This window comes from Poecilia reticulata, chromosome 19 (genome assembly GCF_904066995.2).
Source record: "Poecilia reticulata chromosome 19, P_reticulata-male-v2, whole genome shotgun sequence".
NCBI classification, from domain to species: Eukaryota; Metazoa; Chordata; class Actinopteri; order Cyprinodontiformes; family Poeciliidae; genus Poecilia; species Poecilia reticulata.
The window spans coordinates 24,490,329-24,503,298 of NC_088848.1; the positions used below are offsets into that span (position 1 = coordinate 24,490,329).

Sequence of the window (12,970 nt, forward strand, 5' to 3'; positions counted from 1 at the left end):
AGTCAAAATGATCAGGGGTGAAACAAACAGAAATAAGATTAAAGTCGGTTGATGACATGAAACGGACTGGTGAAGGTTCAGCTTTATGGTAACACAACTGTTGAGAGCGACAACTAGGGATTGCTTGTGGAGTTAGCCCCTCAGGAAACGGGTCAAGGCTGTGGAACAATTTCATAAAAAGCTGGAAACTCAAGCTGTTGAAATGAAGGTGAAGCTGAACCAACTATATAGGAGATCCTCCCCAAAAAGGGGCCTAGCCCGACAGACTGAATTTAAAATGGGAAATAGAAAGGAAATGTCATCTTAAACTCATAGAAAAGCTTTGACTTGTTGAGACGTGCCATGCGAATGAACTTCACTTGGACCTGGCAATAAGGTTGGGGGTTCAGTCTCCAGATGGGGCCGTGAGCTTTAGGATACCTGAAAGAGCTGATTACCATAGTGACAGACCCTCAAGAATGACTGGTAAGTGTCTAATGGCTATTGGCCCAGAAGTGAGACTGGAATGAGCACATTTGAGTGTGAGACCAGACTACATAACTTGAAAGTGGCAGGATGACCTGGGAAATAATCTGCCGATTTTGGGAGATCTTGAGATAAGAACTGAGAAGCGACCAATGGGACTTGAACAGGACTCATCAGAATATGGGGCAGCTCGGTTGATGGCGGCGAAGCAAGTAGACCAGGAATATCCAGAAGTTCAACAGCTAATAAAAACCTAAAACTTAAGCTATGAAAAGGATTACTTGTTGATCACCTGCTGGAATAGCGACTGCCAGAACATTTAAATCCTCTGGATTGTTCTGAACTGTGCTACCGGAATGAAATATGAAACATCAACCACTATACGTTGCGCATCTGGAAAAAATTCCTATAAACCGAATGCTAAAAATACCCCACGTTTTATATTGAGACTAACCAGTTTCTATTTAAGGTTGCTTTGATAAGTAGTGAGTGGACACTGAGCAAAAATTTTTTAGAAACAATGATTGAACGATGGCCCTCGTCAACAGGAATTAAAGGCTGATTAATAATTAGTAAAAGCGCTGGACGGACTCAACCGAAATAAAAGGAATTATTGGCCGACTCCATGTTACGTTGGCAAGCCACTCTACTGCACGCATCAGGGCAAAAGTCCACAATTATGTAAATGATAATTCATGCCTCAAGCCGCTGGTATGTGAAGGCCAGCAGAGACACTGTGAGCAAACCCCTGCTCCAGACGAGATTAACTGAATCGACTGTTTAGATCATGATAAAAAATACATTTTAAATATGCTAGTTTTAAAACTTGCCGTGTCTTGATTGGAAAGACTAATTTTAGTTTCGGGATTAATAACTTATTCTGCCCCATTAACCTTTATGTTATCTGTAGATAAACCAGATTGTTTGCAAAGATCTTTTGAACTGCCCTTTGTGTGGGAAACCATCAGGAGAAGTTCCAGCTTTCACACAGTCTGTGAAAAGTCGTGAAACAGCAGGAGTTCAGGCCAGTAGAGGAGAAGTTCTGCTTCCACTTTGATTAGATAAAGGTGACAACTGGGCCTTTATCTTGAAAACCAAGTGCATGGAGTGTCTAACTTTAAAGAGGGTCAAAGACAGCTCCTGGTTGGATGAGCAAAGATACGCCTTATTTGAATAAATAAAAGACTAGAATACGCCTTTACTAAAGAACTTCGTACACAGGAGTAACTACTTGGATTTGGTCTTGCAATTCGTCTAAGCACGTCTTTGCTTTCCTTCTCCTTTCCATTTGTCTCAGGTAAATTAATGCACGTCTCTGTTCTGCAGTTTGTTGTAATTTCATACGAGTCTTTTGGATTAAACTAATTCTGTGACGTCTACACTCGTTTTCTGTGTGGTTTCACTTCGGCCCGCCGGGAGAACCTGGGATCTGTGAGAAGAAGATGGAGCCAGAGATTGTCCCAAAATGTATTACAACCTAAAATCTTCAACAGGCAGAATTAATCTGTGTAGCTGAACATACACAACGACAATAGCCACGGGCGTCTTGTCAACAAGTTTAAGGGGTTGTATTGAGATTAGTCGTAACTAATCACCTGCATCCAGCGGCATTACTCTACTCGGACGGTTAGATTGAGCAAAGTACTAACTAGACGTTATACTAGCAGCTCCTATGGTGTTGGCAACTGGTGTGAACGTCTCTGGGCTCAAGTTGCGTTTTGTAGGCGGTTTGAGAAATGGATTACGATGTTAGCGGCACATAAAAACTGTTTTAATTGCAGAATGAGGTTGCAGAGGACACGATAAGGGAAGTGGAGGAAACTCTACTACCAAATTGATGCAGGAGTATCAAAGAGTTGGCCAGTCGGACAGTTTACAATTCCCTGAGTTATCCCAGTGCGGCCCTCATACATCTTTAGCTTTGCCGCACATCTACCGGCAATGCACCCAGATGTCCGCCATGCTGCCGGGCCTGGGTAGCATAAGTTATAATATAACTCATGACAAAGAATAGTGCGCTGACTAGCGACAAATAACTAATGTGAAGCAGATGGATAACTGCGGTGACCCGTTAAAGATGGGCGGAAGATGTCCCTCCATGTCTGCCTGGATTCCAACATTCGCCTTGCAGCTCTTACGCAACAGCTGGTCACCTGCTGAACTAATGTTATGTTTAAAGACGCCTCGGAGAAACAGGTCACGATGTTCTAGCCAAGTCAATCGTTCAGGTAAAAGTCCTTGAACCTTAGAACCTGATGCATGCATATACAGCCAACGTGTCCAGGAGGGAATAAACTAATTAAAAAGAGTCTGCATTACGAAGTGATGCGAGACACGAATGAGACATGAGAACGCTACGTCTTACCCTGGTAGCTTGAAACAGGCGTAGTGAGGGAAAATCAGAGAGATGTTGCTGAGCGGGCTGACAGCGGCCATGCAGAAGAGAGGGAAGCTGTAGGCGTGGCTGATCCATAGCGTGGCACCGGTGTGAAGGCGCTGAGGCGAAGAAAGACGGCGTAGATTGTAAACGGTGGGATCACGTGTCCGCTTGCCAGAGATGGATCGTGGAGTAGGTGGCGAGGGAGCGAGAGATGGAGAAATCACAGTCAGGCGAGGAATCTCTTGCATCTGAGGAGCGTCCTGACAGTTAGTAGTAGTATTACTATTAGTTTCCCGCAAAAACTTGAAGAAAGTGTGACAACTTTGCCGAAACATGTTTGAGCTTTCACGGTGTCCGTAGTTCCTCAAACAAGCGCGTGCTTTTCTCAGTGCTCATCACGACCACGCGCATCGATGGACGGGAAATCACGAAGCTGTGGGTGGAGCAGCTGAGGCGTGTAGATGAACGGGTTGAACGCAGCTGGGTGTGGATCCTTTATGCAGAGCTTGATTGCTGATTGGACGCGCCGGGTGAGGTCCAGCGCTGAGGTCAGAGATGAGCATGACGTCGATGGGCGAACGGAGGGGGCGGAGTCTTCCAGTCTGAACTTCCGCTTTTGCTCCATTTCCTTCAACCAAATGTGTCTGTACCTTTTCAAATGTTTTCCATATCAAAAAGGGATGTTAGTGGAACTGGCTGTCTTTATACTGTATAGTGAACACACATGTTGGTCAGCAACATGGATGAAATCACGCTACATGTTGGAGGCAATGTAATGTGTTTCACAGTCACATATTACCATTTTTATAGCACAATCAGGTGTTGCCTTCAAGTCATTACACCAGTGCTCCTCCATTAGGCTGTTAACAGTTCCTGGGAACATTGAACTAAGAAGTAGCACCAGTAGAGGCTGAAGGTTAGAGACCAGGAGAGAGAAATGAAGAAAGAGAAGAATAAATTAAGAAAACAAAGTGATTAACATCAGGCAGAAACAGCGAGTAAATGAAATGGACAGTACACCATAAGTTGTCCTCCAACAGCCTTAGACAAATGAAGCATAACCAGTAAAACAGCTTCCGGTAAGTCAGTCTAAGCTTCACAACCACTTCATGTCAAAGGACAGGATTTCACCTTCAACATATGGAGGTTGAGGATTGTTTTCACTTTTGTCAATTTTTTATAGTACGGGTGGATGTATATGTGTGTATAAATAAATAAAAAAAGTCAGACAATGTGCCGGTTTGAAATCACTAGAACTTGAATGGTCAGGAAAGCCTTGTCCTCTGTTAACAGGTGGAGCCCAGTACAAAACTGTTTCCAGCTGTTTTTGCCAAGGCCACCAGTCCCAACGTCTTCCAGTTTGAACTTGGCCGGATTAAGGTATGTGGGAATCCACACTGGCACAATCTGCAGGATGAATCTTGTTTTTACTTTTAGGAGTGTATTAATTGTGCTGCTGTTGCAAAACATCCCCATATCATGATGCTGCCACCACCATCCTTAACTTTAAGGATGGTGAAAGTTTATCCAAATGTGACTCCTGGCACAGAGTTCAGTCTTTGTCTCATTAGACCAGATAATCTTGTCAGGACTGTCAGGAATATCACCTCAGCAGAAAGACTTCCTAGGAAGGTGGGAGGAAGAAATAAGTCTGTTTTTTTTGCCCGAAAAAAAAAATGTGTTTTTCTTTTTTTTCTTTCCTGTCTTTGGATTAATGATGAAGCACAGAAAAATCAACTAAAATGTAGTGGCTGTAAAAGGCGACACAGAGGTTAAACCCTCCTGAATATAAAACTCAGTGACACAAACACTTTTCTGTTAAACATGCATCATTTTGAACTTTTTCTCCAACAGAGCATAATTTAGAAAGTATGAAGTGTATAACTTCTGGTCTAGTAGCACTGATCCATTTTGAATGTAACTGCATCTGGGTCTTTGTGGTTGGTTGAACCAGTAAATAAAAGTCAAAACATTCTAGTTTTGTGTGCTTGTTGTTTGAAATAGTTGTTTTTATTAAATATTACTTTAGAAAACGGTGACCAATGACAAACCTCTTAATTCAGATAAAAGAATTATATTTTTTTTCATCTTCATCAGCATTGCCTAGGAAACATAACAGAACTTCTTTTTTGTTCAAGATGAAGGTGTGATGTGTTAATGCTGTTGTCCCACTTTGTGTGTATGTCCTGGCAGAATGTGATGCCTCTGTCAGCTGGTTTGTTTAAAAGTGAGAGGAAGAACCCAGCTCCCCAGTGTCCCCCGCGCCTCCATGTCCAGTTTCTCACTCCAGTGTTATGGAGCCGTGTTCCCAACCACTTCCTCAAGGTATGTCGAGGAGATGGCTCTTCCATGTTTTTTTTATCAGATCAGATTTTCAAAATAACATGCGAAATTCTAATGTCATCTGTATATATTTTACAATATATTAAGCTGTATTTGAGAAGGTTTTCATTCTCAGAATATGTCATTTTGATTTCTTGGTTTTCTTCTTTTGTGTCTGAGACAATATCTACCAGAGTTACTAATGGCAAAAAAAAAAAAGTTATTGGAGGAAAAAAATCTAATTGCCCTGACAGAATTTGTTTCTTTGACGTTTTATTCCAAACGTTATAGCTATGGTTTTACTTTGAGTTGAACAGTCTGCTTAAGACAAATGTCAATATAATTAATACCAAGTTTTCAAACCTGCTGTAGATCCTACAGAGGTGCCAATAGACCGACCCAAACAAAAAGAGGTCGAGAGTCTCTGTAGGGTGACTGGGCTCCTCCTGTGAGATAGGACAGTTCCTCCGGATGGATGGATAATTCAGTCACTAAACCATGTTTAAAGTCAGTCAAGGATTCTGACCTTTTTGGAACAGACATCCCATAAGTGAAGTGAACATATGTACAAACTGGTGGCTCCTGAGGTTCCAGCTCAGGATCCTTTGGAGCCCCAGGGTCCTGGGTGTTTGGCTGATTGTTGAATACACTTGGCTGACCTGACTTTTCCTGGACTTGTCCTGCTGGGGGTGGGTGCCCTGTGGGACTGTTGGCCCTGGTCTCAGCTGTTGGGGTCGGAGTGGGGGCAGGACAGGATGGAGTCTGTTGGGTATTCATGCTGCTGCTTCGGCTCCTAAAATATGGTCTTGGGGATATGGAATGATGTAGGAGTGCCAGGCTCTGTGCTGTGATTGTTCAGCGGGGGGTGGAGGGGCTTGACCTGCGTTGAACTTGGTGTTTGCTTTTTCAGGTGTTTACTAAAAAGTCAACACCTACAATCTGAGATGTTTTGTTTGACTTCCTTTTTGACATGTCAAGCTTGAATAGTTTTGTCTTGTTTGTCCAGGTTTCAGCTTCCAGAGTGAATGATCGACATGGCTGGCAGGTGCAGTGTAGCGATCCCCTGCAGTTCATGTCTCTCCACATACCTGAGGAGAACAGGTGGACAGTCCTTGTCTAAAAAGCCACACTGGGATGTCAGTCCAGTCCCAGTCTGTTAGTGCTAATGCAGGTGATTGTGTTTGCTTTCCAGGTCGGTGGATATCCTGGAGCTGTCAGAGCAGAAGGGCTTATTAAAGTTTCACTACCACACTCTCAGACTGTACTCTGCAATCTGTGCCTTGGGGAACAATAGAGTGGCTCATGCTCTGTGCTCTCACATCGATGAGGCCCAGCTCCTACAGGCCATAGAGAACAAGTACATGCCAGGTAACACACACAGCATGCAGCGCACAGTCTGCGCCTGGAAGTTGTCTGCTGCCCTACTATGCCTCAGTGCTGCCTTTGAGCAACATTTCATACAATATGAGATTCACTACTACCCTACATGTTGTAAACCGTTTGCAGTTCTTCTAGATGTTGGCTGTGAATCCATATTATTTCTCTTGGAAGTAAAACTCAATTTGGTGAACCTTTCTGGGCACCATATTAATATTAGTGGAGGGACTAGTGGATTAATTACCATCCATCCATCCATCCATCCATCCATCCATCCATCCATCCATCCATCCATCCATCCATCCATCCATCCATCCATCCATCCATCCATCCATCCATCCATCCATCCATCCATCCATCCATCCATCCATCCATTTTCTTCCTCTTATCCGGGGTCGGGTCGCGGGGGCAGCAGCTTCAGAAGGGAGGCCCAGATTTCCCTCTCCCCAGCCACTTCTTCCAGCTCCTCTGGGGGAATCCCAAAGCGTTCCCAGGCCAGCCGAGAGACATAGTCCTTCCAGCGTGTCCTGGTCTTCCCCGAGGCCTCCTCCCAGTGGGACGTGCCCAGAACACCTCACCAGGGAGGCGTCCAGGAGGCATCCTGACCAGATGCCCGAGCCTCAACTGGCTCCTCTCGATGTGGAGGAGCAGCAGCTCTACTCTGAGTCCCTCCCGGATGACCGAGCTTCTCACCCTATCTCTAAGGGAGAGCCCAGCCACCCTGCGGAGGAAACCCATTTCGGCCGCTCGTATCCGTGATCTCGTTCTTTCGGTCATGACCCAAAGCTCATGACCATAAATGAGGGTGGGAACGTAGATCGACCGGTAAATCGAGAGCTTCGCTTTTTGACTCAGCTCTCTCTTCACCATGACGGACCGGTACAGCGCCCGCTTCACGGCAGACGCTGCCCCAATCCGCCTGTCGACCTCCCGCTCCCTTCTTCCCTCATTCGTGAACAAGATCCCCAGATACTTAAACTCCTCCACTTGAGGCAGGATGACCCCCCTGACCCGGAGAAGGCACTCTACCCTTTTCCGGCTCAAGGCCTCGGATTTGGAGGCACTGAACCTCATCCCGGCTGCTTCACACTCGGCCGCGAACCGCTCCAGTGAGAGCTGCAGATCACGTTCCGTTGAAGCCAACAAGACCACATCATCCGCAAAAAGCAGAGATGTGATCCTAAGGCCACCAAAACGGATCCCCTCAACACCTCGGCTGCACCTAGAAATTCTGTCCATGACAGTAATGAACAGAATCGGTGACAAAGGGCAGCCTTGGCGGAGTCCAACTCTCACCGGAAACGAGCCCGACTTACTGCCGGCAATGCAGACCAGACTCTGACACCGGTCATACAGGGACCTGACAGCCCGTATCAAAGGGCCCGGTACCCCATACTCCCGGAGTACCCCCCAGAGGGCCTCCCGAGGGACACGGTCGAACGCCTTCTCCAAGTCCACAAAACACATGTAGACTGGTTGGGCCAACTCCCATGCACCCTCCAGGACCCCGCTGAGGGTGTAGAGCTGGTCCAGTGTTCCACGACCAGAACGAAAACCACACTGCTCTTCCTGAATCCGCGGTTCGACTATCCGACGGACCCTCCTCTCCAGAACCCCTGAATAGACCTTACCAGGGAGGCTTAAGAGTGTGACCCCCCTGTAATTGGAGCACACCCTCCGGTCCCCCTTTTTAAACAGGGGGACCACCACCCCAGTCTTCCAATCAATAATGTCTGCACTGCTTCCCCCTCCTGAGACGCCGGATGGTGGACCAGAATCGCCTCGAAGCCGTACGGAAGTCTGTCTCCATGACCTCTCCAAACTCCTCCCACGCCCGAGTTTTTGCCTCAGCGACAACCCGAGCCGCATGCCGTTTCGCCCGCCGGTACCCATCAGCTGTTTCTGGAGTCCCACAGGCCAAAAAGGCCCGATAGGACTCCTTCTTCAGCTTGACAGCATCCCTCACCGAAGGTGTCCACTAACGGGTTCGAGGGTTGCCGCCGCGACAGGCACCAACAGCCTTGCGGCCGCCTCGGCAATGGAAGTGCGGAACATGGTCCACTCAGACTCAATGTCCCCCACCTCCCCCGGAACGTGTTCGAAGTTCTGCTGGAGATGAGAGTTGAAGCTCCGTCTCACAGGGGACTCCGCCAGACGTTCCCAGCAGACCCTCACTACACGTTTGGCCCTGCCAGGTCTGACCAGCTTCCTCCCCCACCACCGGAGCCAACTCGTCACCAGGTAGTGGTCAGTGGACAGCTCTGCACCTCTCTTCACCCGAGTGTCCAAGACATACGGCCGCAGATCCGATGAGACGATGACAAAGTCAATCATCGAACTGCGGCCTAGTGCGTCCTGGTGCCAAGTGCACATATGGACGCCCTTATGCTTGAACATGGTGTACGTGATGGACAATCCTTGATGAGCACAGAAGTCCAACAACAGAACACCACTTGGGTTCAGATTGGGGGAGCCGTTCCTCCCAACTATGCCTCCCCAGGTCTCACTGTCATTACACTGCATGGAATTAATAGCACTAAGTCGAAAACCATATATCAACAAAAGAAGCAAGCTTTCCAAATTTAAAAATCCATTTTGCTGTTAAGTTATTGAACAGACATATGACCTCAAAGATATTTATTATTAATCTGTTCTTCAGATGGCGCAGTTGGTAGAGCTGTTGCCTTGCAAGAAGCAAGAAGGTTCTGGGTTCGATTCCCAGCCTGGGGTCTTTCTGCATGGAGTCTCCATGTTCTCCCTGTGCATGGTCGGTTTTCTCCGGGTACTCCGGTTTCCTCCCACAGTCCAAAAACATGACTGTCAGGTTAATTGGCCTCTCCAAATTGCCCCTAGGTGTGAGTGTGTGTGTGCATGGTTGTTTGTCCTGTGTGTCTCTGTGTTGCCCTGCGACAGACTGGCGACCTGTCCAGGGTGACCCCACCTCTCGCCCGAAACGTTGGCTGGAGATGGGCACCAGCAACCCTCCCGACCCCACTGAGGGAAAAAGGGTGCAAGAAAATGGATGGATGGATGTTCTTCAGATTCTTTAACTGTCAAATTGGTACAAAGTGTTATTTTAGCCATTCAGTCTAGTAGATTGCTACCATCAGTGTGAATAGCTTTGCTGGTAGGCTAACTGCTTTTAGCACATCTTGAACATAACAATAGTCTTCTCCAACGCCCAATCAGATCGGTTTAGAAGCAGAAATGATCCCCCAGTGGGCCGTGGTCCATTCCTGCTTTTCGCGGATGCCACTTCTATTAGAAAATGTGATTAATTGTGTTAAAATGTTTAACCCATTCACTTTGAGTTATTCATTACATTCATTTTAACACATTAAAACCCCGGCTCTACTTAACATAGCATCCTAAAGCTGAAGCCATTCTAAACATTTAACACGGCTTCTCTCTGATAAGTCAGCATTTGGTGAACAATTATTTCTCTCAAACACAAGTGTGTTACAGCTTACACACAGATCCTTTCTATCTGTTTACTACATCATCTGTTCACTTCCAAACAGATGGCTGGAGCCTATTTTAACTTCTGTGTAAAAGAAACAGTCATGTTCAGGTCAAAGTTCACACAGCATAGTAAGAGTACTCATGACTGTTTCTTTGGGTGTTTTTAATAGAACGAATAACATCAATAGAAATCAAATAACCAAATAGGGGGACAGACAAGCAAAACAAACATGTTGGTATACATTAAAAAGGATACATTCAAAACAAAACACACAACATAGTCGATTGCTATGACAACAAAAATTCAACTGATTAATATGTGAATTAGGATTTGCTTTTTTCTTTTGATCTTGGCAGTTATTTTCTAATTTGAATTATTTCTCTATTCTCTAATGAATCTATCATCACAGATATTTTGTGAAAAGCTGTATAAGGGAGGGAAGAAAAAAAGGAGAATAAATAAATTCATATGCCAGAATAAATAATAAATAAAGGATAAAGATGAAACACCATAAATCCTATTATTTGGCTCTCTCAACTCCCTCCTCTCCCCTGGTCCTTGCCTCCGCCATGGTATTAATTCACCAACAATGAAATGTCAAGTAGAAATGTGGAATATATTTTATTGAAATATTCAAGCTGGTTTTTATGTATTGCTGATTGTTGCTCCATTGATATATGTTGTGTAAGTAGATCTGGCCATTGTGAGGTGCTGATTTTTTTCCTATTTTTCCAGTTGAGCAGTATTGTTTTCTTGGCTATAGTTGAGCCACAAGCAGTGGGGTTTGGGTCTGTTTGGAGTTTATGTTCAGTTTATCTAGATGACCAAGTAAGCAGACAGAGGGGGATAGTGGGATGTTGTGGCCAGAGATTTGAGACAGCTTGGTGATTGTTTTTTTCCAGAAGTTTTGTATTGGTGGAGAGAGCCAGAATGCTTGGAGGTGATCATCAGTTGCATTAAGTGTACAGTGTGTGCAAATGTCTGATTCTATAAGTCCCATGACGTGTATCCTGTGCTATGTGAGGTGTGTTCTATGGATTATTTTATATTGTATCAACTATATCTTGGTGATGTTGGACAGCTGAAAATGAAAATCAATAAAATAAAAAACGTCATATTCTCACCCACAACTCAAACGCCCATATGGAATAATCCAGATTTCACTGCAAATAAATCACCTCTGTCGGGAACGAAATGGAAGGAAAAAGGCATCACATACCTCCACCATATCTTTGATGATCATAACTTCCTAACATTGCAACAGCTTACTGATAAATACAAAATTGACAGGAAACAGTTTCTTCAATATAACTAATTTAAACAATCCATCAAATTAAAAATAGACATTAATAACTTTCACCTAGGACAACCAAACATCCTCAATAGCATTAATAATATCGCAAAGTCTCCAAAATCACTCTCAAAACTATACAAAGTAATATATTCAACCAATAATGCACCTCAAATTCCAATCACTAAATGGGGAAAAGATCTTACCATCCACACAGATAATCAATTTTGGAATAATGTCTGCCATAATATTTTCAGTGGTGCTCATGATTATGTCTGAAGATGCTTGTGTGCAACAGTGACCCACTAAAAGCATGTCCTGGTATTTTGAGGACAGTGAGTAATGGTGATAATTGAGCTGAACAGAATCTGGTGCATTTCTCTGCAGGTTTGCTTCGTGCGGGCTACTATGACCTCCTCATCGACATCCATCTGAGGAGCTACGCAACAGCTCGGCTGATGATGAATAATGAGTACATTGTGCCCATGACACATGAAACAAAAAGCATCACATTGTTTCCAGATGACCTGAAGAAGCATGGCCTGCCAGGCATCGGACTCAGCACATCCCTGAGACCCAGAATGCACTTCTCCTGTCCAAGTTTTATACGTGTGACTGAGTCCTCTTGCCATGACAACGGAAACAGTGGACCAGGAAGTTGTTTCCAGTACAGTCCCGAGTTCCCTTTAGAGATTTTAAAAGTGAAAACTATTGAGATGCTGACCGAGGCAGTGCGGGAGGGAAGCATGCATGTTCGAGATCCAGTAGGGGGCAGCACAGAGTTGCTATTCGTCCCTCTTATCAAGCTGGTCTACACCATGCTCATCATGGGAATTTTCCAAAATGGAGATCTAAAAAACATTCTCCAACTCATTGAACCGTCTGTGTTCTCTGAACCAAGAGACGGGCAGGAAGAGCTTCCCAGAGAGCTGGAGATGCTGAAGAACGTGGAAACAGCCGGAAGAGGAGAGAATGGAGGGAGGAACCTGCCGAAGGAGGGGCTGCTGCAGATGAAGCTGCCAGAGCCCGTTAAACTGCAGGTGATCACAGTCAGAGTTTGTCCTGTTCAGTGCTGCTGAGTGAGTGGTTATAACCAACATTACAGTACAGCAAAAAAAAAAGACCATCTTGTTGAAAAGAATTATAACAGTTTATCTGTTTCTACTTGCACATATTGCACATGGAGCTTATCCTTTCAGATCTGTCCTGTATTGCAAAAAACAAAAACAAATTCAGGCTATAAAAAATATGAGTTTAAAACTTTTATGTCAGAATTCTCAACAAGTGCAACTTTTTAAATTAGTTTTTATCAAGTTCCTCTTGCTTCCAAATTCTTAATAAAGATTGTGAAAGTATAAAATATAAAAGTTGGGTGTAAAATCTTTAGCACTAGTATTAAACATGAAGAACATAAAAACTCATTATATCATGTTTAGAGTCACTGTGTACTGCTGCGTAGTCTCTGCACAGCTGGACAGCAGGTATTTGCTTCATGATCATGTGAAGTGTACAATAATAATCACTTTAATTTATTCATTTATTTATGCACCTATTTGACTCATTATACTTTGTTTCATCCACTGTACTTCAAAATACACATAATGTAGTGTTTAATAACCATCAGATGGTTATTAAACATAGTGACATCTTTCAGTGGTTAAGCCGCTAGAAC

At 44.5% G+C, this 12,970-nt stretch overlaps 1 protein-coding gene across 1 annotated transcript in view; it reads left to right on the plus strand.

Moving 5' to 3' along the window:
• ryr2a (ryanodine receptor 2a (cardiac)) overlaps nt 1–12,970 on the plus strand; it is a 122,455-nt gene that overhangs the window by 31,471 nt on the left and 78,014 nt on the right. Inside the window, exons 17-21 of the mRNA XM_017310781.2 lie at nt 4,139–4,225; nt 5,039–5,170; nt 6,174–6,268; nt 6,360–6,535; nt 11,686–12,338. Of these exons, the coding sequence (XP_017166270.2) occupies nt 4,139–4,225; nt 5,039–5,170; nt 6,174–6,268; nt 6,360–6,535; nt 11,686–12,338 (1,143 nt within the window). The remainder of the gene's footprint in view (nt 1–4,138; nt 4,226–5,038; nt 5,171–6,173; nt 6,269–6,359; nt 6,536–11,685; nt 12,339–12,970) is intronic.